The sequence below is a fragment of the Magnolia sinica genome, chromosome 17, assembly GCF_029962835.1.
Source record: "Magnolia sinica isolate HGM2019 chromosome 17, MsV1, whole genome shotgun sequence".
NCBI lineage: Eukaryota > Viridiplantae > Streptophyta > Magnoliopsida > Magnoliales > Magnoliaceae > Magnolia > Magnolia sinica.
The window spans coordinates 72,425,421-72,451,123 of record NC_080589.1 but is presented as its reverse complement, the minus strand read 5'-3'; the positions used below and the strand labels follow the sequence as shown (position 1 = coordinate 72,451,123).

Sequence of the window (25,703 nt, the reverse complement as noted above, 5' to 3'; positions counted from 1 at the left end):
TCTTTCTCACTTGCCGGAAAATGGTTCCGACCACCGTCTTTCTCTCTCCTCTTACAGAACAAGACACAAACCTCCAATCCGACGTCGAGAAACCTCAAATCTCGGCGGAAACCAATCTCTCTCCCGAGCTAAAATCCTCCCCTCCGCAAGAATCTGAGAAAACCTTCACTTCCACAGAAACAGCTTCCGAAGAGCCTCTGGCAGTAGACCCCACCGATCCCTTACCGGAAAATCCGAAAAAGTCCATACGGATGCAGATCTGTGACTCCGACGATGCTTACCCCGATTCGAACCTCCGGATCCCAGCGTTGAAGCCGTCGGGGAGCATGTTCTTTCTGGATAGCCTAGATCCGACGCCTTCGCTGGCGATCCGTTCCAATGGAACTCTGTCGACGGAGAACAACGTGCTGGTCGAGGAGGCGTGGGAGAAGCTGAGGCGATCAATCGTTTTATACAAAGGCATTCCCGTCGGAGCTCTGGCAGCTATCGAGCCAGGCGTCGAAGCCTTGAATTACAACCAGGTCGATTTTTCTCACTCGATTTTGCCCTAGAACTAACATTTTCGTTTGGATGACAGTTTCTGATTTTTTAAAAATCTAATTTTCGATATCTGTTGATTCTTTGTTGTCTTTCTAGACATTTCATGATCGTTTGAGATGTGTTTTTTTTTCTTCGTAATTTCATGATATTTCAGATCTTTCGAGAGTCATGCTTGAGATTTTCTTGCTTTTAATCATTTTGCAATTTTTCTTTGTATTTTCTGGTTTCTGAGATTTCCGTTTTATTGATCGTTTTCAGATTTTCCAAGGTTATAATTACCGAGTTTGTGTGGATTTTCTGATCGCTTTTTTTCCTGTAAGTTTGTAGTTTTCATAGATTTATTCCCTCTGAAGCATTTCGTTTTGATTCTCACGAGCTAGTTTCGATGAGTTGAAAGATTTTTTGGAGTTTCTTTCGAATATACTATCTGATTTTTATCATTCCCGTCTGCATTTTTGCGTAATTTGGTTTCGACGATTTTTCGCGAAGAAAAGCCTTTTCATAGTCTTTCTTCTCCTTTTAAACGGTTTCGAGGATCTCTCAAGAACTCTAAATTTGCGATTTTACCCTGGTTGAGAAGTGTGAATGTCTCTTACTCAATTCCTCCATTTTCTCCTGTTTTTAACACAATGGAAGAAGGCTGGTAGACCTTGGACTACTGAAGTGCAATCATAGTCCGCCAGCTGGGCCATGGGGATCAGCAGGAGGCCCACTTCAGACGGGGGACCCTCTTTTTCTGAAAAGATTATCCGAATTCCAATCATTCAGGAAAAAAAAATTATAAATAGTCGACAACCATGCAATTTTCTGTCCTTTGATTGAATGGACGCGATGATTTTTTGGAAGTCATACTTTACAGATGGGTCTGTTTGATCCATTCAGATGGCCCAACTTTAGGACTACGAATTACTATGTAGACCGCGGACTACCAGATCGGATACTTTTTTCATTTTTTGAAATTCACGTTTCATTCGCCATGCACTGCCGTGCGATTGTCGCGCGCGGATAAGGTACTACCCCCGCCTGTTCGTAGCTCGGTACAGGCGGAGGCTCCGACGGCCGCCGAGGGGCCACCGTGATGTATTAACTTTATCCACACCGTCTATCCATTTTTTCATATTATTTTAGGATATTATTCCAAAACTAACTTTGATCCGGATCTCAAATGGGCCACGCGGTGAGAATTAAATTTCTACCGTTGAAAACTTCTTAGGGACAACAGAAGTTTTGGATCAAGATGATATTTGTTATTTCACTTCATCCAGGGGTATATGAACATATCAAGGGGTTGGATGGAAAATAAACGACAAAGTCGGCCCTAAGAAGGTTTCAACGGTGAGCATCCTTAGCACAGCTGCTTCCCATGGTGTGGTGCAATTTGGCCATGGATTTTCCTTGTTTTTTGTCCCGTTCACTATAATGATATGTGTTGATGCTAATATGTAGACCACCCTCCCCTGAGCACGTGGAACTTAGAGTGAATCCTGAGCCTGAACAGGAGGAAAACAAAGGAGATCCTGGCTAGAGTTAGGTTAGGAAACCGGGTCTAAGTTGTGTTGAGTAGGTTTAGGGTGCAAGATATTATGTACTTTTCTTTGTTGAAATATCCTCTATATATACCTTCGGGTCGAAATGAACGTGTCCGATAATCTTGACACAGTCTTCGCCATTACATGAGAGCTACGTGCGTGCGGTCGTCGGCCGTTACCTAGAGATTGTGCCCTGAATGAGGCTCCAAATATGCGTTATGGGAGTTAATCACTTAGTGCAGTCTTCGGCCATGTTCTTATCTGAGCCGAGCTCTACTCAGAGTCGTCTAAACTCATGAGCGAACTAATCCTGGTTGAAGTCTACACGTCGGATGTATGATGGTTTTTTTTAAGTTCTAGGTCGGTGTCAAAGTTATACAAAAGACCTTAGAATCGGATCGGGTCAGACGCTACTGATCCGAAGCTTTGCTTGTTGATATCTCTAAGTCAACCTGGTTGTAAGTCAACCTGGATGTGGCTCGGTTCAAATTTACCCACAACAATGTGAAAAGAGAGGACTTTGTAGATAAGGGTTATACTCTAGCCCCTCAGTGGCCATCATAGCCTTCGCCTGTCCTGAGCTCCGAACACGCGGGGATGTTACTTAATCTGCTGTCCTGTATAATTGCTGAGGATGTGGGCCCCTAGATGCTCGCTCCATCTGCCCCATCAGCCATTAGGTGATGATCTGGACCGTCCATCTACAAGGTCCCGCCTCATATGGATGACATGGAAAAAGGAAAACTCGTCAGTGGTAACAAATTCCAAACTAGCAGTTAAAATCTGCCGTTGTATTGACGGTGGAATCTCATTGACAAATGGTCTGGATTATCACGTGGTGGAAAAGCACTAGCAGTTCTAGTGCGCCACCAGGGGCGAGCCTTGCGTGAGTGGCATTTTAGAAATTTCGTTGAGATCGTTCAGTGAAAATTCTTGTAGGGGCATTTTGGTCATCCACTCATGTGGGCCATACCATGTGAATTTAAAGGGTTTAGGCATGATTTTACCGTCCTCTGTGGTGTGGCCTACCTAGCTCCTGGGCACATTTCCTGGACGGTGTGGATTCGATGTACTTTTTTTTTTTCTCAAGCACCCATTTCGTAATCCGTCCATGCAGGTATTCGTGAGGGATTTCGTGCCGTGCGGCTTAGCCTACCTGATGAAGAAAGAACCAGAGCCGGAGATAGTGAAGAACTTCCTCCTGAAGACCCTCCACCTACAAGGCTTCGAGAAGAGGATCGATTGCTTCACCCTGGGGGAGGGCGTCATGCCCGCCAGCTTCAAGGTCATGTACGATGCCAACCGCGCCATGGAAACCCTCGTCGCTGACTTCGGCGGGACCGCAATCGGTCGGGTCGCACCCGTTGATTCGGGCTTCTGGTGGATCATACTGCTTAAGTCCTATACTAAGTGCACCAGGGACCAAGCCCTCGCTGAGATGCCCGAGGTCCAGCGCGGCATGAAGCTCATCCTCAATCTCTGCCTCTCCGACGGCTTCGATACCTTCCCCACTCTGCTCTGCGCCGACGGCTGTAGCATGATCGACCGCAGGATGGTCAGTCTCTCTCTCTCTCTCTTAACTGGTTTTGATTGATTGATGGATTAGGTGTCACAAACACATCCCACTTTAAGATGCCCATGGTGTGCAAAATCAGATTAACCAGTCCGTACATGAATTAATTGTATGTTATTTGGGCAAATCTTCAAAGAATTTCGCACTGCCAGAGTATCAAAGTATTTGAAATCCCACGGATCCCTTCACATGATTTTAGTGGTAGGTGCCACCCAAAAACCACATCCATCCAGTGTCCTCCAAACAAGCTTACGTCCAAACTTAGTTCAGAAAAAGAAGGGGAGCAAAAAATAATAATCTGAACCGTACATATGATGACTGCCTCTGGTGGTGCAGGGCATCTATGGCTACCCAATCGAGATCCAGGCCCTGTTCTACTTCGCGCTCCGCTGCACGCGGTCTATGCTGAAGCAGGGGGCGGACGACAAGCAGCTGATAGAGCGGATTGACAAGAGGGTGATGGCCCTCAGCTACCACATCCGAACCTACTTCTGGCTCGATTTCCCGCAGTTGAACAACGTGTACCGATACCGGACGGAGGAGTACTCGCACACGGCGGTGAACAAGTTCAACGTGATCCCAGACTCGATCCCGGAGTGGGTTTTCGACTTCATGCCAAAGCAGGGTGGGTACTTCATAGGCAACGTCAGCCCTGCTCGCATGGACTTCAGGTGGTTCCTGGTGGGGAACTGCATTGCCATCCTCAGCTCACTCGCGACTCACCAGCAGTGCTTGGCCATCATGGAACTGTTCGAGGAGCGGTGGGAAGATCTGATAGGCGAGATGCCGCTTAAGGTCGCCTACCCAGCGCTTGAGGGCCACGAGTGGCAGATCGTCACGGGGTGCGACCCCAAGAACACGCGGTGGAGTTACCACAACGGCGGGTCCTGGCCAGGTAATCCTCTCCGCATCGTCCTTCTTGTTTATTATTGCCAGCTGTATATTCCTGTCCACGGGGTCGACCGACGTCTGCCTGCTAAGTAAATCTTAGGCGTGATCCGGGCCCGTGATGCTTATATATGGCGGAGGTCCGAGTCTTGCGACCCCGGATCCAGCGATATGGGTGGGACCCTGACCGTGGGGCTCACCTTGATGTATGGGTTGTATATCCACGCTGTCCATTATTTCAAAAGCTTATTTCAGTCATTGGAGCTAAAAATGAAGCAGATGCAAGTCTCACGAGAAACAATGATAGTTGAACACTCACCGTTATTCGCCATCTAATCTTGTTGATAAGGTCACATGGACATGGAAAAAAAGGAAAACTCAAATATCAACTTGCTCCAAAATATCTGTGGCCCATGAAATTTTTTAATAGCGAATGACCACTGTTCACCTGTGGTCTGGTCCGCCTGAGATTTGGATGTGTTTCATTTATTGGGCCATGCCTGTAAAGTGAGCTGACAAAACGGGATACACGGCGTGAATATACAACGCATACATCGAAAGGTGGCCCCCCGGGCAGGGTCTCACCCAGATTGCTAGATCTGGGTTCAATCCGGTCTGAGCGCGAACCCTGCCACTCACTTTAATGCAAGATCTCGGCCGTTCATTAGGTGCGGCCTATCATGCCTGATGTATGACAAAAATACCCTTAACACCTTAAACGGGCTGGGCTGACAGGCTACTAGACACAGCCAACGTCGGCCCGACTGGTAAACGGGCTGAAATTTTAGGCCCGGGCCTGGACCTCGGGCCTAGTATAATCCCGCCTAATCGTGCTCCAAGTGGGCCATCTGGTCCATTGACAGCGCTATTGCTATGCAGGAGCGACTGGTTCTGCTTGGGCCCATGAGGTAGGTAAATACACAATGCTTCTGTAGAAGTTTTTGGGGCTTTTTAGTCAGTCAAACAGTTCAGCGATCCAAACCACTGATATGATGGGCCTCACCATGGATTGCCCGTTCATTTATTGAGGTGGTATACAACGCTTGTGCAATGCGTTTGGGCCTTTAGATTGTACAAGTGGGGTCCATAGTTAAAATTGGGTAAAAAATCCACCACGTTGGAAGACCCTTGCCATTGAATATGTTAGAGTATGAACCGTTGCCGTTCTTTCTTCGCCAGCTATCATTTTTGGGGGCCTTAGGCAAGTCATAAAAATGAGGCATTTTAGTTTAAAAAATAAAAAAAAGTTAATAAATTTAAAATTAAACCATAAATTTGCTTCTTGCCTTTTCAAATGCAAAATTACTGATTAAACTTTTGTATTCAAGTTTACCCAATAAATCAGTTTCCATAAATAAAATTGCTGACCTGTTCATAAGGTGAATCCTAGATGGATGAAAGGAAAACATAAATATCAGCTTATCCAAAATTTATGCCGCCCGCAGAAAAGTTTTTACTGGTGAGCATTCAATATCCACTTTTTTTCTGTGTTGTGGTCCACTTGAGCTTTGGTTCTGCTTCATGTTTTTTCTAATATTCTAAAATGGGATGAAGAAACAGATCAAAGGAATAGATATAACACATATAATAATGTGGACCCCACAGAGCTCAGGGCTGCAAGAATCCCTAAAGCGGTCTGCATGCAATCCGCGTCTATTGTGAGAATAATGAATTTAGAATTGTACAGTACTCTAGCAGTATTATAGTTAATAAATAGGCACTCCTAGATTGTTAATATAGCATATTTTGACTCCATCCAAACTTTCTAAATTAGGTGATCCATTCTAGATAGGCCAAATTACAAAAAATCCATTGATTTAACCATTCTATCTTCCAATTAGTGGGAATATGTATGTTGAATTCAAATAATTTGTTTAGTGTACGAGAATCAACCAGTTAGGAGATCCAGCCATTGTGTGTTTTTGTTTTTGTTTTTCATGAACGATCTAAACTGGAACCCACTTTTATATCTGTTTAATTTAATTTAAAAATATTCAAAGGTTGCATTTTCTCAGTGCATGTGTATATATTACCAAACGCTGTCCTATAATATAGGGCTTTCATAATTAGGAGGCCTTAGGCGATTGCCTCACCTGCCTACCCCTTCGAGCCGCCCCTGCCGGCTATACCTTAGCCACCTTACTGAAGACTAAGGATTTCTACACTCTGCGGGTATTTCTTTTCATGGGCCATCCATGGTGAGTCCCTACTATATCAGATGTTTGGATGACTGACACATATCATGGACGGTCCCTAGAAAGAAATCTCAGTGGTAGACGATCCCAACGGTCCATGATCAAACGTAAATGACCAATTGTGCCTTCGTGTCATTAGAATGCTAACTGATCTATTCATATGATTTTTAGATATATGCACCCTCCACTGTAAGGCCATCGTCGGTTGTTCTCTGATCTAACCCGATTGATTTGATTTGATTTGATTTTAATTTTTTGTGGGTTTCGCGCATATATACAGTTCTTCTGTGGCTGCTGACAGCAGCGTGCATCAAGTGCGGCCGGCCGCAAATAGCGAGGCGGGCAATCGAGTTGGTGGAGCAGCGGATATCGGCGGATGGATGGCCAGAATACTACGATGGGAAGACGGGGCGGTACATTGGGAAGCAGGCGAGGAAGCTGCAGACGTGGACGATCTCCGGTTACCTGGTGGCAAAGATGATGATAGAGGACCCATCGCTCCTGGGAATGATCTCTCTGGAGGAGGATAAGAAGCTGATAAAACCAAAGCTCACACGCTCTGCTTCCTGGTGACATAGCTAGCTACACACGCATCCCTGAAAGAAAAATGAAAGCTTTTTTAAAAAACAAAACAAATTGAAAAAAGAAAACAATAGTAAGTAGCAAAACAATCGATTTTGTTTTTTTTTAACCTTCTTTTTGCTCAAATAACCTGCATTTTTTTTGTCTTTCGGGGTCGACAGAAAATGATTTTTGATGGACGTATGATGATAGATAATTGATATTTGAGAGAATTCCTGCTTTTGATTTGGAGATTGGTTTTTTACTATTTCTTTTCTCTGTATGATTTTGATTTGCAAGTGAAAGGGCTCGTGGAATGGCCCACCAGAGGAGTTTTTCTGGTATAGGGTTGGGCTTGGTTTAGAAAGGCCCACCGGAGATATCCAGGATCATTCATCTTGCAGTGTGCGGCATGTCTTCTGGGAAATCTATCCGTTCATCTTTTACCGGCGCGGATTGCGTACTACCCCCACCAGGGCCTAGCCAGAGACGGACGGTCCTGTCAGTGGATCCATGGGGCCCACATGTATATGTTTTATCCACGCTGTCCATCCATCTTGCCAGATCATTTTAGGGCACAAGAAGTCTCAAGTGGAACACACCACATGAAACAGTGGGGTTTGAATTCCTAGCGTTGAAAACATGATGGTCCACTCATCAAGTTGTAATCAATGGACAACCTACGGTGTAAATCAAATATATGGGGGTGGCCAACCTAGTGAGAGATCTCTATGGTAGACCAAGATGTGAATTGTGAAGGACATCCCTACAACGGAAATAGTAGACACCACCGTTATGATTACCCAGCAAAAGCATCATGACGGCCCAACATATAGGGGTGGCCCACCTAGTTTCTGAGGAGAAAGATCTCTGCCTCTATGGTGGAAGATGCCATAAAAACGAAAAAATGGTTAAAACATTGCGCATCCAGGGAATCGAACCCTGGTCAGTACCGTGGGAGGGTACTATGATACCACTACACCAGATGCGCTTCTTGTAAAGATATATCATAAAATCTACTATGGCTAAAGCGTCACTAAAAACTGATCGTTAGTCTTAAAAAACCCACTATGGATAGGATGAGGAATGCTAACCTGCGCACCTTTGCACCCGTGTCATGAGCACAGAATCTGAACGGTCCACATGATGCGGAACCTCTTGAAACCTCATGAGACGTACTCTCAGCCTGATCCAAAACTATGGTGGGCCATGTCAAAAGGAAACAGTTTCTACCTTGATTTGCATTTCTATTTTCCTTGGCCCACTAGAGTTTTGGATCAGGCTGAAAATTGATCCCGTAGAGTTTCAAGAAGTGTCGCGTCACATGGACCGTTCAGATTCTGTGCCCATGGCAGGTGTGCAAAGGTGCTCACGTAAGAAGGTGCGCAGGCGAGCATTCCTCGGGATAGGAAATTCCGTTTATAAAATAATCCATAGTGTTGTTCAGTTGGTGTCTTGCAAATGGATGGCTGAGAAGAAAGCACATGGTCCACGGGCAATCAGGAAAGAAACCAAAGATTGGATAGCCAAATATGGTCCATTCACAGTGAATTCCCAGTCCACATTGGACCATCAGAAGAATGTTCTGATGGACGGCCTGGATATGCACCTCTGTGCCACGCTAGCATATGTGATGGCATGTGCATCAGCTGTCTTGCACACCTATATGAGCTTAGCAAACATCTCTAGCACATTAATTTATGTGCATCCTCAATATGTGGTCCATCCTCGATATTTTTGATGGACCATTTATCTCACCATGGATGAACCATGCCCTAAATTTCTTTGGAACTATGGCCAATGAATAAATAGTTTAAGAAGAAGAACACCGATGGCCTACCTTTAACTAAAGAAATGATCCTAAGATCGATGGCTAGGATCTTCCAATGTGGGTGATTTTTATGATTGGTCAATTCGCACTGGGACATTACAGACCAATGGTCCAGATTATTAAACCATGAGTTAACATTTGTCAGAATTGAAAACCAGGTCCAAAGTCAAATTAGCGATGAAGTCATCCCACGTGGCATGCATGTCAGGTAGGGTGGCAATGGGTCAGGTTCGGGTTGCGTGTAGGGTACCCGTACGAACGCCCACCAATAGGTCACGCACCTATATTCATACCCATATATTCTTACCATGTCGTATTTAAAATGACGATCTACACGTGTATTATTAAGGTTTCGGGTACCTATTTATAATTTAATTTTGCTTTTGCTGAAATATCAAAAATTTTATCTTCCACCTTTCAATTTCATTTTGAGGTACGTTATGTGTGGGGCCTACCTTGGTGCATGAATGCAAAATTCCTCCAAATTTTGATTTTTTTAAATTTTTATTTTTATTTTTAACTAAATAGTGCTTCGAAGAATGGAAATATCCAGGTGGTGCTTTTTGAGAGAACTTTGGGTAATTGCATTCATTTATTTTACAAAGTGGAAAATTGAGAATTGTGGGGCCGACGTGGTGTATCTTACATCCAATTAGTTCACCAGATGCAGCCCATTATGATTATTAGACGAACCAAAAATATGATGGATCACAAAGTGGGCCAAAAAAAAAGAAAGTGTACAACTTTAAAAAATCATCCAAATTCAAGTGTAGCCCATCCCATGATTCGATCATCCTGAATTTTTGTTTGTATGATCATCATGGTGGGGTGCATATGTTGTAGGGGTTGGATGTTATACACATAACTCATGGGCCCACAGATGATATAGATGACAGCAAGGTAGTTTCTACTCTTTTATGATCCCAAGGGTTTAATAGCCTAACTTCTCTTTGGCTCTGGTACAAGTTACCCTTTTTCATGGGTCATACTTCCGTGACTTGAACGTTGGACATGATATTGGCCCTGATAGCCACGTGACTAATAGAATGCATCAAGTTAGGCTATTAAATCCTTGGAATTGTAACATGCTCTAAAAAAGAATCTCCTTGAGATTTCTAATTGTCCGGAAATTGTTTGTAGAATGCTGATTCCTAGGGAATTTTGCAATAAAAATCCAAAAAAGAAAAAGATAAAAATGCATGGCAGTTTGTATTCTAGCAAAGTTGCACCGAAAGAAGCAGTTAGGAAAAAAAAAACCTATTTGTAGTTCAACCTCATTTATGCACAAAATCCTAATGAATTATAAGGAGAACTAGTCTTGAATATGACTTTTAAGCAAGAATTTGTTGTCTTCTTGCTAAAATGATGAAGCTACTTATCCCTAGTTTAGTGCGCAAGAGAAAACTTTCTTCCTTGCACATAAATCGTATGTTCTAAATGTGTCATGTGTGTGATTGTCCAAGTTCAAGTGCCTCACGCATGCACATGTGTCACCATCAAGTACCCAATATGTCATACTTGTGTCAATGTGCCACCATCCATATTAAGCTCCTCCACTTGTAAGAGTCTAACCTTCCAATGTCAAGTCATTTCACAATAAGAAACAAAACAACAAATCACAATGCCGTGCCCATGATTTAGAAACCGAGTGTAATGGTCGTGAATGTTGGGGATTTGTGCTGCGGAATCACACAGATCTAGATATAGGATAGCAATCCAAAGGCACCAAGCACACACAAGAGAACACAAAGATTTAACATGGAAAACCCTTGTGGGAAAAAATCACAGCACAAAGCGACAGATCTCCACTATGAAAATAGAAATTACAAAGAGAGAGGACTTACCCGATTCGAACAATCTCGAATCTCACCCTTGCTACACCCTTTAGAAACCCTAAAATCCTTTTAAGAAGCCTTGAAACTCCTTTAGAAAGCCTTGGGATTCTTTAGAATAGCCCTCGGGACCTCTATTTATAGTTTAGGAAACACCACTTACGTACCTCTTTTGGAAAAGTTCGGAAACCGCCTCAAATTTACGCAGTCCATGCAGGATCTGCATAACCTCGACTAGTCGAGCCGAGGCCTCGATTGGTCGAGGGACCCCCTTGATCGCTTGAGCCATCCCCTCAACTGGTCGAACGGCCCGGACACCAAAAATAATAGCACGCTGGACTTTGAGTCGAGCGACTCACTCCACCGGTTGAGCCAGGTCCTCGACCGACCGAGCAGCCCCAGAATGTTGAAGGCTTTAACGTCTGATAACAATCTCCACAAAGTCTTCAACATTCAACCGTGTAGCTTCTTGACCTCTTCTTTTATCTCTGTATCACATCATAGCTTCTTGTGCACACTCTGTCATTCTTTTATGTCACCGCCAAGCTCAGAGAAGTTACACAGAAGTTGAACTTTTCTACAGGAATGATCTAGGTGAGTATGTCTGCCGGATTAAAATCCACGTGCCCAACCACCTTTGCTCCTGTCTTCTCAAAAGGAAAGACGTAGTCTTCTTATCATCTCAACGCTACCCAATATTGCTTGCCGGGGTACTTGCTCACAACACTGATAGCCTGTGAAATAACCGGTCTAATCCAGACTATGGTATACACTGCCAACCACATTCGAATAAGGCTCATGAGATATCCTTCTTTTCCTCATCTGTTTTGGGACATGTCCTGAAGAAAACTTGAAGAGAGACACGTAGGGAATGCTCTCTGGCTCTGGCTAATCCATCACATACTTGATCAATACCTACCCAAAGTATTCTGCCTGAGATAACCAAAGCCTACTCTTCCTTCAGTCTCAATGCCGAGAACCATCTTTGCAGCCCCCCGATCTTTCATCATGAATGTCCCACTTAACCGAGTCTTCAGTACATTGATTTCAGACATGTCATACTTGACGATTTACATGTCATCAATTCCTGACTCACCATGAAGGAATCAAACTACTGCCTATGCGACAGGTCGAATCATGAGCTCCTGCAAAGTCTTTTCTCAGCCCATTTAACTTCGAACCGCTCTGGTTGCTTCATGTAGATCAGCTCTTCACTTTCCCTTGTAGAAGTGCAGACTCCACATCCATCCTTCCATCTCAAGATCACATTGGCCAACCAGCGCCAATCATGGATCTAATACACACCTGCTATACCGTTGGTGCGAATATCTCTGAGAGGCCGATACCTTCTCTCTGAGCATAACCCATTGCTGCCAACCTCGCTCTGTATCTATGCTGTATCCTCCTGAAGATCCACCTGCATCCAACCGCTCTCCAGCCCACTCGAAGCTCCACTCGCTCCCATGTGTCAGTTTGATACAATGAGTCCATAATATCGCCCATAGTCACCTTCTACTTCTCAGTACCAAGCTCACCTAGAGCCATCAGAATAGAAGACGGATCCTCCTGCGATATTGGAGTCGTCCATGTAACTCGCCGATATCTTACGATCATGCCGTGTGATTCTTCTCATAGGTGGCTGCTCCACCTACTGTATCCCTGTCCGCATGTCTCAACCTTCCTACCATGCTCACTCATGTGGCCATGCCCAACATGCCACACACATGCAGAGGTGGATTCCACTGCAGCCACTACAGCTCCACCTTTTGAAGTGCTCCCGATCAACCTGTACATGTTACCGAGTCGTTGCGCTTTCATGATTACCCGTGCCCCCTTAGATACCTTAAGAGCACCATCAATACCTATGGACTTGCAGCCCATTGCCTCAAGTACACCAAGAGAAATAAGATTCTGCTTTAAATCAGGAACGTACCTGACATCAGTCAAGTTACACTCCACCCCATCAAACATCCTGATGCACACCGAACCAACAGCCACAACATTATAAGCAATGCCATTGCCCATAAATACCTGTCTACTATCGCACTCCATGTAACTGGTGAACCAACTCCGATGAAGAGTCATGTGAAAAGATGCCCCTGTATCTAGCATCCACTCGTCCTTACAATCATCGTATGACCGCTTGATCGTAGACACAGACAAAACATTACCATCACATCCACTCGATCCATCTGACATGGCAGCATTAGCTTCCCTGTACGAAGCCTCAGAATCTTCTCTCTTAGATTTAAAATTTTCACAATCCTTCTTCACATGTCCTTCCATCCCACAATTCCAGCACTTTACCTTTCCTTTGCCCTTGCCCCTGGATTTGGATCTAAAACTTGAAGAACCTGTACATTGTTCAAAATTTCTACCCCTTGTAAGCAGTACATCAGAAGATATCCACATGTCGACGTTAAGCTTTCTCATAACCTTCCCTTGAAGGGCCGAGATAACGGTGTCGACACTCGGGGTTTTATTCGTTAAACACATTGTGTCCTTAAATGACTCATAAGATGTCGGAAGAGAATTCAGCAACATACATGCTTGTTCTTCATCTTTCATCACTTCCTCCATATCCAGCAATTTGCAAACCAATTTATTAAAGTTGTTGATGTGAGCCTCCAGATCTCCACCCTCTGCCATCTTGAAGTTATATCACTGCCGCTTCAAGTGTAGGCGATTTTTAGAAGATTTTTTCGCATAAACATCCTCTAACTTCGGCCATAACTTAGCCACAGTTTTCTCCCTCATGACATTGTAGAGAACCTCATCCGTGAGAAATAAACGGATCAATGATAAAGCCTTCTTATGAAGAGTATTCCATTCATCATCAGTCATAGTAGACTTTCGCTCCGCAAGAGCACCATCTTCGCCTTACTTGATTAATGAACTGATCATCTTGATATCCATAACTCAAAATTATTTTTCCCTGAGTACTTCTCAATATCATACCTAGTGCTTGCCATTATTACTAATCCATTGGATTCACACAGATATAGATCTAGGATAGCAATATAATGGCACCAAGCACACACAAGAGAACACACAGATTTAACGTGGAAAACCCTTTTGGGAAAAAACCACAGCACAAAGCGACAGATCTTCACTATGAAAATAGAAATTACAAAGAGAGAGGACTTACCCGATTCGAACAACCTCGAATCTCACCCTTACTACACCCTTTAGAAACCCTAAAATCCTTTTAGGATGCCTTGAAACTCCTTTAGAAAGCCTTAGAATTTTTTAGAATAGCTCTAGGGACCCCTATTTATAGTTTAGGAAACTCCACTTACGCACCTCCTTTGGAAAAGTTCAGAAACCGTCTCAAATTTACGCAATCCATGCAGGATCTGCGTAACCTCGACTAGTCGAGCTAAGGCCTCGACTGGTCGAGGGACCCCTTTGATCGGTTGAGCCATCCCCTCGACTGGTCGAGCGGCCCGGACACCAAAAATAATAGCACGTTGGATTTTAAGTCAAGCGGCTCACTCGACCGGTCGAGCCAGGTCCTCGACCGGTTGAGCAGCCCTAGAATGTTGAAGGCTTTAACGTCTAACAATAATCTTCACAAAGTCTTCAACATTCAACCGTGTAGCTTCTTGACCTCTTCTTTTATCTCTGTATCACATCATAGCTTCTTGTGCACACTGTCCTACTTTTATGCCATCGCCAAGCTCAGAGAAGTTACACAGAACTTGAACTTCTATACAGGAATGATCTAGGTGAGCATGTCTGCCGGATTAAAATTCACGTGCCCAACCACCTTTGCTCCTGTCTTCTCAAAAGGAAAGACGTAGTCTTCTTACCATCTCAACGCTACCCAATATTGCTTGTCGGGGTACTTGCTCACAACACTGATAGCCTGTGAAATAACTGGTCTAATCCATACCATGGTATACACTGCCAACCACATTCGAATAAGGCTCATGAGATATCCTGCTTTTTCTCATCTGTTTTGGGACATGTCCCGAAGAAAACTTGAAGAGAGACACGTAGGGAACGCTCTCTGGCTCTGCCTAATCCATCATATACTTGATCAATACCTACCCAAAGTATTCTGCCTGAGATAACCAAAGCCTACTCTTCCTTCAGTCTCAATGCTGAGAACCATCTTTGCAGCCCCCCGATCTTTTATCATGAATGTCCCACTTAACCGAGTCTTCAGTACATTGATTTCAGACATGTCATCAATTCCTGACTCACCATGAAGGAATCAAACTACTGCCTATGCGACAGGTCGAATCATGAGCTCCTGCAAAGTCTTTTCTCAGCCCATTTAACTTCGAATCGCTCTGGTTGCTTCATGTAGATCTACTCTTCACTTTCCCTTGTAGAAGTGCAGACTCCACATCCATCCTTCCATCTCAAGATCACATTGGCCAACCAGCGCCAATCATGGATCTAATACACACCTGTTATACCGTCGGCGCGAATATCTCTGAGAGGCCGATACCTTCTCTCTGAGCATAACCCATCCTGCCAACCTCGCTGTATCTATGCTGTATCCTCCTGAAGATCCACCTGCATCCAACCGCTCTCCAACCCACTCGAAGCTCCACCCGCTCCCATGTGTCAGTTTGGTACAATGAGTCCATAATATTACCCATAGTCACCTTCTACTTCTCAGTATCAAGCTCACCTAGAGCCATCAGAATAGAAGACGGATCCTTCTGCGATATTGGAGTCGTCCATGTACCTCGCCGATATCTTACGATCATGCCGCGTGATTCTTCTCATAGGTGGCTGCTCCACCTGCTCTGTATCCTTGTCCGCATGTCTCAACCTTCCTACCATGCCCGCTCATGTGGCCATGCCCAACATGCCACACACGTGTAGAGGTGGATTCCACGGCAGCCACTGCAGCTCCACCTTTTGAAGTGCTCCCGATCAACCTGTACATGTTATTGAGTCGTTGCGCTTTCATGATTACCCGTGCCCCCTTAGATACCTTAAGAGCACCATCAATACCTGTGGACTTGCAGCCCATTGCCTCAAGTATACCAAGAGAAATAAGATTCTGCTTCAAATCAGGAACGTACTTGACATCAGTCAAGGTACACTCCACCCCATCAAACATCCTGATGCACACCGAACCAACAGCCACAACATTACAAGCAATGCCATTGACCATAAATACCTGTCCACTATCGCACTCCATGTAGCTGGTGAACCAACTCCGGTGAAGAGTCATTTGAAAAGATGCCCCTGTGTCTAGCATCCACTCGTCCTTACAATCATCGTATGACTACTTGATCGTAGATACAGACAAAACATTACCATCACATCCACTCGATCCATCTGACGTGGTAGCATTGGCTTCCCTGTACGAAGCCTCAGAATCTTCTCTCTTAGATTTAGAATTTTCACAATCCTTCTTCACATGTCCTTCCATCCCACAATTCCAGTACTTTACCTTTCATTTGCCCTTGCCTCTGGATTTGGATCTAGAACCTGAAGAACCTGTACATTGTTCAAAATTTCTACCCCTTGTAAGCAGTACCTCAGAAGATATCCACATGTTGACGTTAAGCTTTCTCATAGCCTTCCCTTGAAGGGCCGAGATAATGGTGTCGACACTCGGGATTTTATTCGTTGAACACATTGTGTCCTTAAATGACTCATAAGATGCCGGAAGAGAATTCAGCAACATATATGCTTGTTCTTCATCTTTCATCACTTCCTCCATATCCAGCAATTTGCAAACCAATTTATTAAAGTTGTTGATGTGAGCCTCCAGATCTCCACCCTCTACCATCTTGAAGTTATATCACTACCGCTTCAAGTGTAGGCGATTTTTAGATAATTTTTTCGCATAAACATCCACTAACTTCTGCCATAACTTAGCCACAGTTTTCTCCCTCATGACGTTGTAGAGAACCTCATCCGTAAGACATAAACGGATCGATGATAAAGCCTTTTTATCAAGAGTATTCCATTCATCATCAGTCATAGTAGACTTTCGCTCCGCAAGAGCACCATCTTCGCCTTACTTGATTAAGGAACTGATCATCTTGATCTTCCATAACTCAAAATTATTTTTCCCTGAGTACTTCTCAATATCATACCTAGTGCTTGCCATTATTACTAATCCATTGGATTCAGATCAGTGCCTCAACGATTGCTCTGATATCATTTGTTGGGGATTTGTGCTGCTGAATCACACAAATCTAAATCTAGGATAGCAATCCAAAGGCACCAAGCACATACAAGAGAACATAAAGATTTAACGTGGAAAACCCTTGCGGGAAAAAACCACGGCACAAAGCTACAGATCTCCACTATGAAAATAGAAATTACAAAGAGAGAGGACTTACCCGATTTGAACAACCTCGAATCTCACCCTTGCTACACCCTTTAGAAACCCTAAAATCCTTTTAGGAAGCCTTGGAACTCCTTTAGAAAGCCTTAGGATTCTTTAGAATAGCTATAGGGACCCCTATTTATAGTTTAGGAAACTCCACTTACGCACCTCCTTTAAAAAAGTCTGGAAACCGCCTCAAATTTACGCAGTCCGCACAGGATCTGCGTAACCTCGACTAGTCAAGCCGAGGCCTCGACTGGTCGAGCGGCCTAGACACCAAAAATAATAGCACGCTGGACTTTGAGTCGAGCAGTGCTCGACTAGTCGAGCAGCCCCAGAATGTTGAAGGCTTTAACGTCTGACAACAATGAATAGTCTCGACAAAGCTTTGAGATACGGGATAACCAATCACTTTGCTCTAAAAGATCGAATTGATAGAGCATGACGAATCAAACCCTTTATCTCATACCCAGGCCCCACATCCCATGCATTAGGTCTTGGCCGAACTCCCCTCATGGGCCCCACATCAAATGGGTTCCGTCTCATATAAGTCACCCTCCTCACACGGGCTACCCAACTCAAACGGGCTGCCCACCCCGAGTGTGCTCTTGCATCCCACAAGCCACCCCACTCGAGCATGGAGTGAAAATACTCTTGCATTACTTTGCTTAAATGCAAATGGTCCTTTTGGTTGAATCAACCATAACAAAAAATGTAATGGTCACAGACGGTCTCCGCGACTAACTAATATGGGCCAATGTACCAAAATTAGAGACCATGAGCACCCTATGGATATTTGGGATGGGGGAAGAGTGGGTTTTTCGGACCGTTGATTATGCAAGAGATATGGACAATGTGCTTGCCTATTCCGTCTGTACACGTGTTTGTGACAAGTCCACCTCATCCACCTATTTCGCTGGCTCATGTTAGTACATTAACCCAAAAATGCGGATGTACCAAAACTCAAGTGGGCCATACTATAGGAAACAGTGGGGATGCAATTGCTCACTATGATGGAGGGCTTGGATCAGGCCAATGTTTTTCCAGTTCATCCCATTGGAATGACCTTATGAATGGTTTGGATCGCATAAAAACATCACCGTGGACCCTGGGAAGGTTTCAATGTTAGGCATTTCCATCCCCACTGTTTCCTGTAGTGTGGTCCACTTTAGTTTTGGATCTGCATCATTTTCAGCTAATTCGCTAAAATGAGCCGGTGAAATGGATGGACAGAGTGGATTTCTCACAAACATCGCGGTGGGTCCCATGTAGCTTTAGAATATGGAAACTTCCTGTTAGCAGGGGGGACAGGCAACTCAACATCCATGGATGTACCATGCTCCAAAAATCTCCAAGTTGGGAAAATCCTAACCTTTTTATTCATGGCCACTAAATAGAGACAGTGAGATGTGAGAAAGTAATAGTCTACATTACATGGAAAAAAAAAAAGGACACAAAATCGACGGCCAGTATCTTCTTATTGCAGGGGCTTTTAAGGGCATGGTCCATACCTGATGGTCGCATCAGAAAAAAAAAAACTATCTGGATCACTCAAGGGCTCCACACTTCCTGATAAGGATGGGTTGTAGGAGTGACTTTCACATGGAAAATCGAAGACCATCAAACAAAGACATCGCCTCGTTGGGCCCACCAGACAAAGGGTCTCGATCACCTAAAGGTGGGCTCCACCTCTAGTTATTTCTAGTTAAGAATTGCAGTTTACCTTGGCTGACCATAATACAATACAACAAAAGAAACATATTTTGATCACAGATACCATGGCCACACTTTTGTGGAATGTCAGCAGTGCAACGGGTGGGAGCCGCTGTAAAAATGGCCTGGCACAAAAATCCAGTCTATCCGATAGGCAGGCTAAAGTAGTTTCTCCTACCCCAAAATCATATACAGTACCTCGAATAACTTATCCTAGTTTGCGAGATATGCCTGTTTTAGGGTTCTGACGGTCATGATCACTTCCGCTTCTGATCGGGCCTTCTCTGGTTCATCTTGGACATGAAAGTGTTCGCGACCCGCTCTACATCAATCCACTTGTTTCATACAAGTTCAGCCCACCTGATGAGTTGACCAACCTATTTTTGGACTAGGTCATTTACACAACACGGCCCACCCGGGTTTTCCACATGTGTGGCCAGTTATGGATAGTGAGTGTGCAAGATCCTTGTCATCACATATCATTCTCATGGAATTTGGATGATTAATACATATTAGATACAAAACAATGTGGACAAAAATTCTCAAATCCTACTCATTGAACCGTTTATGTACTTTATGATTTTCAGACATTCATTTATAGCACAAAAATGAATGGAAGCTGATTGAGATTATCTGAATAAGCAGTGGGCCCACAAGCAACGATTCGAAAAGAAATGAATGATGAGGAACGATTGGAAGGCAATGGTTACCTGCATCCCAATTCGGCTCGTCCATCTGTGCTGATCGATGTGTTTGTGCATAGCTTCTGAAGATCGATGTAACCGATTATGGTGTCCTCAAACACTGCATCTTCCAACTGAGCTTCCACAAAGGTGGAACCTGATAGCACTGCATTCCTAAACACGGCTCCTTGAAGGTTAGCCTTTCCAAAATTGACACGGTCCAAAACTGCATTTGAGAAGTCCACACCTGCATCCGCGTCGAAGGGCATTCATTTCAGAAGAATTTTTAACTGATCATGGATTGATGACTCGGACCTACTGAGTCGAGTCAGGACTTGGCTGAGTAGGGTGTGACTCATCCGAGTTGGGTCGATTAGGACATTTTCTCAATGCTGATTCATGGTGACGAACGGGGATTGGACTGGACCGAGCCCAAGTCAACTCAGGCAAATCATTAAATCATGAAATCAATGGTGTGAACTGGGTCACCTTAAAACCCAGTCATCTGATTTCTGTTTATATATATATATATATATATATATATATATATATATATATATATATATAAGTGCAACTACAACCATTGAAATATGACAACAAAGATCTACTTAAAAACCAAACACTTGACCACTAAGCTTAATATCAAATTGCTGTAATAATCTCTATTTTCTATTATTTTAAATGAAGCAGATTTCCAGGCCAAAGTAGGCCAGTTGGGTATGACTGGTAGGACCTGGTGTTGGAACAAATGGCCTAAAAACCATGTCGGGGTCCAGTCCAACTTTTAAAACATTGGTCTTGGTTGTCTTAATATACTTGAACAGTGGGAGCTCTGAGCTGATAGCGCGCTGCCATTTTTAGGCCATAGTGTCTCATCCACAGTACAATTAATCATATAATGCGGGGGCATTTTCACACCGGGCTCGAATGGGGTGGCTTGTGAGATGCATCGGCACACTCGGGGTGGGTGGCCAGCAGAACCCATGGATTTAGGGGCCGCATGAGGCAGAAGCCATGGATTTGGGGCCCATGAGGAGGGTTCGGCCGATGACATAACTCATGGATTTGAGGCCTGGTCTATGAGATAAAGGGATTAATTTGTTATGCTCTATCAGTTCGAGCTTTTAGAGCAAGTGGTTAATTGACTTGCATCAGCATACATGATTTTTAATCAGAGACCATCTAAATGATAGGGCTCATTGTTGATGGACCATAGCCAGAAAATTGATACTCAGTCCAAATTGATGGCTATCAAAGGGGTGGTTTAAAACAAAACAGACGGCCGTTAAAAGGAAATAAAAAATAAAAAATTTAATGTGAAAGATTGAACGGTTAAGAGCAATGGATTAGTATGAATTTCCAGACATGCTACATCCATAATGGGACTCGCGATTTGGACAGTCTAACAGTGCACCGTGCATATGATTGGTGCCCAAGACACCATAATCTAGTTCATTCAGAAAGACCAGTTCCATGAATCTTCTTTTAAGGTGCTGCTCCTCCTTTGGTCTCTTGCAATACCTTATTTTCCATGAATGGTCATACTTAGATCGGCCAATAGGTCTACACGATGAATGGTCTAGATCAGCAAATGGGGCAATCAACAAGAGGATGGCTACAAATGTGAGCAATACTAGCAAAAATTCCTGCTTTAATGGCCCGCTTGAAGGAGAGTAAAAGCTTTAATATCAGTGTAAAAGAGATTCTGTAACCATCTTTTCCAATGAAAATGGACATGGGACTCATCTCACCATCTCAAGAGTATCAGAGGGAGAGTAGGGTCCACTTGCACCCTTTGTAAATTCCAACCAATGTTTTAATTCTGGACTGGACCTCAACCTGTTTTCATGAACAACAGGTCAGACCCCCACTTGCCCGTTTTTCAAATCTACTTAAATCTAAAATCATTTTTTTTTTAAATACAAGGAATTTGGGGTTCAAGTTTTGAGTATTCGACTGATAAAGTTGCATATTTTTAACAAAACAGTTATGCCGTCAACTGACCGGATTTTATAGTGAGTCGACCAGCTTTGGCGGAAGTTACAGTCCCGAATGATCCGATCACCGGGTCCAGTCTGGGTTCTAAAACACTGATTCTAACCATGATAATAACAGGTTTCTAGTAAATTAATATTTCCATTGCAAGCAAAATCAGGGGTTATTTAGTGAATGTGATGGTCATGCCTAAAAGAGGCTTAAAAATCCTAGTTTTTGGGCATGTTTGGTTGCACCAAATATTGTGAAATTTCATATTTAATCAGTCTAATTTGGTGCAATATTTCATGATATTTGGTGCAACTAAATGCACCCTTTTAGTTTTTATTAAAAAAGAAAAGATGAAACAGAATAAAAGCTTGTCAAACGAATGCTGCAATATTTTATACTTTGGGGAGCGTTTGGTTGCACCAAATATCATGATATTTTACACCGAATTAGACTGATTAATCATGAATTTTATGACATTTGTTGCAACCAAACACACCCTTTTAAAGATTATAAGAAATGTGATTTCGAATTTGATTTCAGATGCATTCCTTATGCGGTTGGAACTAGGAATTGGGAGTCTATGACTAAGAGATAACACTAATGACTGAATCACAAAAACATATAACTGAATAGAAGGGGAGTGACATAATTACCCTTGAAGCTTGCTCCAACAGCATAAGCCTTGGACATCACCACCTCCGTCATATCCGCACCGTCGAACTTGGCTTCCGACATCAGGGCTGCTGCAAGCGACTTCCCTTTCAGATTTGATTTATCGTTTGTGTAATCACAAAATCGAAGATCGATTGGTTTGTCATATACTCCATTTGCTTGACCGATCGTGTTTCCAACAAATGCCCGCTCACACCGATTTGGCTCTGTCGATAATGGAGGCAGCCTCTGCAAGAAAGTGAAGATAGAATTCAAGTCGAAAACAATATAGTAATGGCAATATCAGCCTAAAAAACATACCAAACTGAGTGAACATGCCAGACCACTTATTAGGTGGACCAAATGTATACATTGGATGTGAACCACCCATCAGTTGATCTCAACTGTCTTACCATATACATGTGACCCACCTGAAGAGAGGACCAACTAATTTGAGTAAGGATTTCAATCACTTAATTCTTTAGATGAAGCTAGAGGTTGGCAAAGCGTATTAAACAGATTGTGATTTCCATTTCCTTAGATGTATTTATGGTCCTGCAATGCGGATTGACCAGATTGTGATCAAGGTTTAAAAATCGGTTTTGGTGGACCGCATGATCACCCCATATAGACCTGTGTCGGGACGGTGCAGATTTACTGCCTGTGGACAAAATTGATTTGTATTGGGCGACACTTACCAGTTTTCAATGATACTCTAAACCTTGGGTGTGGTATTAATGCTATAGAAATGAGGAAATGGAAGATATGTTGGAATATGAAACTGAGTACCTGAAGTACACCAATTTGGTAGTCCATAGCGACAACTCGAAGCATTTCCTTAGGAATATATTCAACTTGAGAATATCTCGAAATGCTCAAATATTAACTTAAAAGAGAAGTCATTGAATGCTCGTGGAGCATTGATTTGGGACAAGGAGAGAGAATCTAATTGATGCATTTTCTTTCTGTATGCATATTGAATCAATAGAAGCAATGATTCTCTATCCAGATCTTTATGAAAAGAATACACGAATGCCAACCGAGTAGAACATAGCATAATGAGATGAAAATTGCTAGAAATTCTACTACATTTGACTACTATGTTCTAAATCACTAAGCAATGTGTGTGTGTGCGTGCGCGCACGCGCGAGAGAGAGAGAGAGAGAGGCTAGACCTCTTCTTTGATTATATTAATTTAATATTTCAATTTTAACATAACATTTATGTTTAATATTTAATTGAATCTTTCATTCATTCATTTTATTTATGAATATGAATTAAATTACAATGCTCCTAGTTGCATTGGGGACCTTGTATAGTTGAGACGATTGATCTAGACTGTCCGCTAGGACTAGAACACATTCATGGTGGCCTACACTACAAAATCAACATCGATAGGACAATGCTAACTACCCAACGAGGTTTGGGCGAATGGTTTTTGCCGTATGTTTGCTCCCTATAGGTGAGGGTTCGATTCCCCTCCTTAGCTTTACCCGATACACATGGTTGAGGGTGATTGCGTGTATCCGCAGGGATTAGTCTCACTTCAAAAAAGAGGTGGGGACACCCTGTGTCTTCAAAAAAAAAAAAGACCATTTGAAAAAAAAAAAAAAAAAGGTCCAATCACCAACTTGACACTTGATGGGAACCATCATGGATTGCTTATGGTTCTGAAGCATCACTTTTATCCGGTCACTCTAACCATCTGATTGGTGTGAGTTTCTCACATTGCCCATGAAATGGACATGGGACCTAATGGACAGTCTAGATTAATTGGTAGAATGTTTAAATATCCCAATGCAACTAGAAGCACTATAACTTTCTTTCGGGCGTGTTTGGTGGATATGATAAGACAATTTTATAAAGTTATTGTTGGAGTATTTCAAAAAAAGAAAAAAAAATCTACAAAAGACAGAGAGAGAGAGAGAGAGAGAGAGAGAGAGAGTAATGCAAGGGCATTTTCAAATTGGGCTCGAGTGGGGTAGCTTGTGGGATGCAGGGACACACTCGGGGTAGGCGGCCCATGTGAGACGGGCTCCTACTTATCAGATTCTCCTCTCTTTTGTCTCTCCATGCCTCTCTTCAACAACTTATGAAAAGTAGAAAAGCTAAAAAAAAAATTAACTGAAGTGATTAAGTACTTTTAAGTAAAAAAGTTACTTATAACTAATCAGGCTCAAGTGGGGTGGCCTGTGGGATGCAGGGGCACACTCGGGGTGAGCAGCCCGTGTGAGGCGGGTGGCTCATGTGAGGTGGTACCCATGTGACGTGGGGCCCACGAGGGGGGTTCCGCCGAGGTACTAGCCCATGGGATGTGGGGCCTGGGGTATGAGATAAAGGAATTAATTCGTCATGCTCTATCAGTTCGAGCTTTTAGATCGAGTGGTTAATTGTCCTGCATCAGCTACTTATATGAAATAAGTTACTTATTGACCGTTAGTAAGTAGAAAAAGTAACTTATTAAGTAACTTACTATCCAAACGCCCCCTTAATGAAATTTGGTGCAGCCAAACACACCCATCAATATTAGTTCTTCTTCTTCTTCTTCTTCTTTCTTTCCTTCTTTCTTTCTTCTTCTTTTTTTTTTTTTTTCTTTTTTTTTTTTTTTTTTTTTTTTTGAGATTTTCCATGTAAGGTAATTAGAATGAAGGAAATGGAAGAGCATGTTCCTAACCTGATTAGCAGCAACAACCGGCGATGCGGCGGTTACCGTCCAAACAGCAAGCAAGCCACAAGCAACAGATTTTAGTTCCTTGAATGGGGAGCAGCTTTCCCCAAATCCAGCACTGTCTTCAATCACTACACCATAGTAGAATAGATTTCTCATGTTTGGAAACCCAATTTCTCTCAACTTTCTTGAGCTCAAGTGAAAGGAGTGGACATGTCCCTCAATTCAACCACCCAAATTGAGATGGGTCCCAATCAAAATCAACAGATGATGCTGAATTTGATTGCTGCCCATTAAATGGACGGCCAAGATGAGAACTACCAAATTATTCAAATTCAGCAAATAAAACATTTTGATTTTCAACACCCAATTTCCGTTTTTTGAATTTTTGTACTATTTCAATTCCAAAAATAGGAAAGAGGGTGTATGATATCAGAAATGAAAGAGTATCCGTAACGGTTTCGATCGTACCGGAGGACGTGATTCGGATCTGAGACCGAGATTTCGGTACTGAGGACACGTGGCGTTTGGTTAAAGGACCGTTGAGAGAGAAACCGTTTGGGGAGAAAGAAACAGTCGCCATTTCGAGCTGCTTCTTGCTTCTTCTGCTCTTATCTCTATATCCTCTCGAATCCAGGGAAGTGATTCGGTATAGCTCCGGAGAACCGGAGTATTGTAGATCTGTACTCTCTGTATTACACGTGGCATGATAATCTATCAATCGGGTCCGTCCATATACTGGAAAA

At 43.1% G+C, this 25,703-nt stretch overlaps 2 protein-coding genes and 1 non-coding gene across 3 annotated transcripts; 1 reads left to right on the top strand and 2 right to left on the bottom strand.

The window, feature by feature from the left end:
- LOC131231463 (probable alkaline/neutral invertase F) lies at nucleotides 1-7,538 on the top strand. Its single transcript, XM_058227661.1, has 4 exons — nucleotides 1-521; nucleotides 3,187-3,624; nucleotides 3,979-4,537; nucleotides 7,006-7,538. Exons 1-4 carry the CDS (start codon nucleotides 21-23, stop codon nucleotides 7,296-7,298), a joined length of 1,791 nt encoding a protein of 596 aa, XP_058083644.1. The 5' UTR covers nucleotides 1-20; the 3' UTR covers nucleotides 7,299-7,538.
- A 668-nt stretch (nucleotides 7,539-8,206) lies between these two features.
- On the bottom strand, nucleotides 8,207-8,277 carry TRNAG-CCC (transfer RNA glycine (anticodon CCC)). The gene has a single exon. It is a non-coding gene; the product is annotated as a tRNA-Gly (tRNA).
- A 10,327-nt stretch (nucleotides 8,278-18,604) lies between these two features.
- On the bottom strand, nucleotides 18,605-25,596 carry LOC131231385 (thylakoid lumenal 17.4 kDa protein, chloroplastic). Its single transcript, XM_058227549.1, has 5 exons — nucleotides 25,429-25,596; nucleotides 24,964-25,088; nucleotides 22,292-22,538; nucleotides 19,680-19,899; nucleotides 18,605-18,928 (listed from the first exon to the last, which is right to left on the bottom strand). The coding sequence occupies exons 1-5, from the start codon at nucleotides 25,538-25,540 to the stop codon at nucleotides 18,925-18,927; spliced, it is 708 nt and encodes a 235-aa protein (XP_058083532.1). The 5' UTR covers nucleotides 25,541-25,596; the 3' UTR covers nucleotides 18,605-18,924.
- Nucleotides 25,597-25,703: the final 107 nt, after the last annotated feature.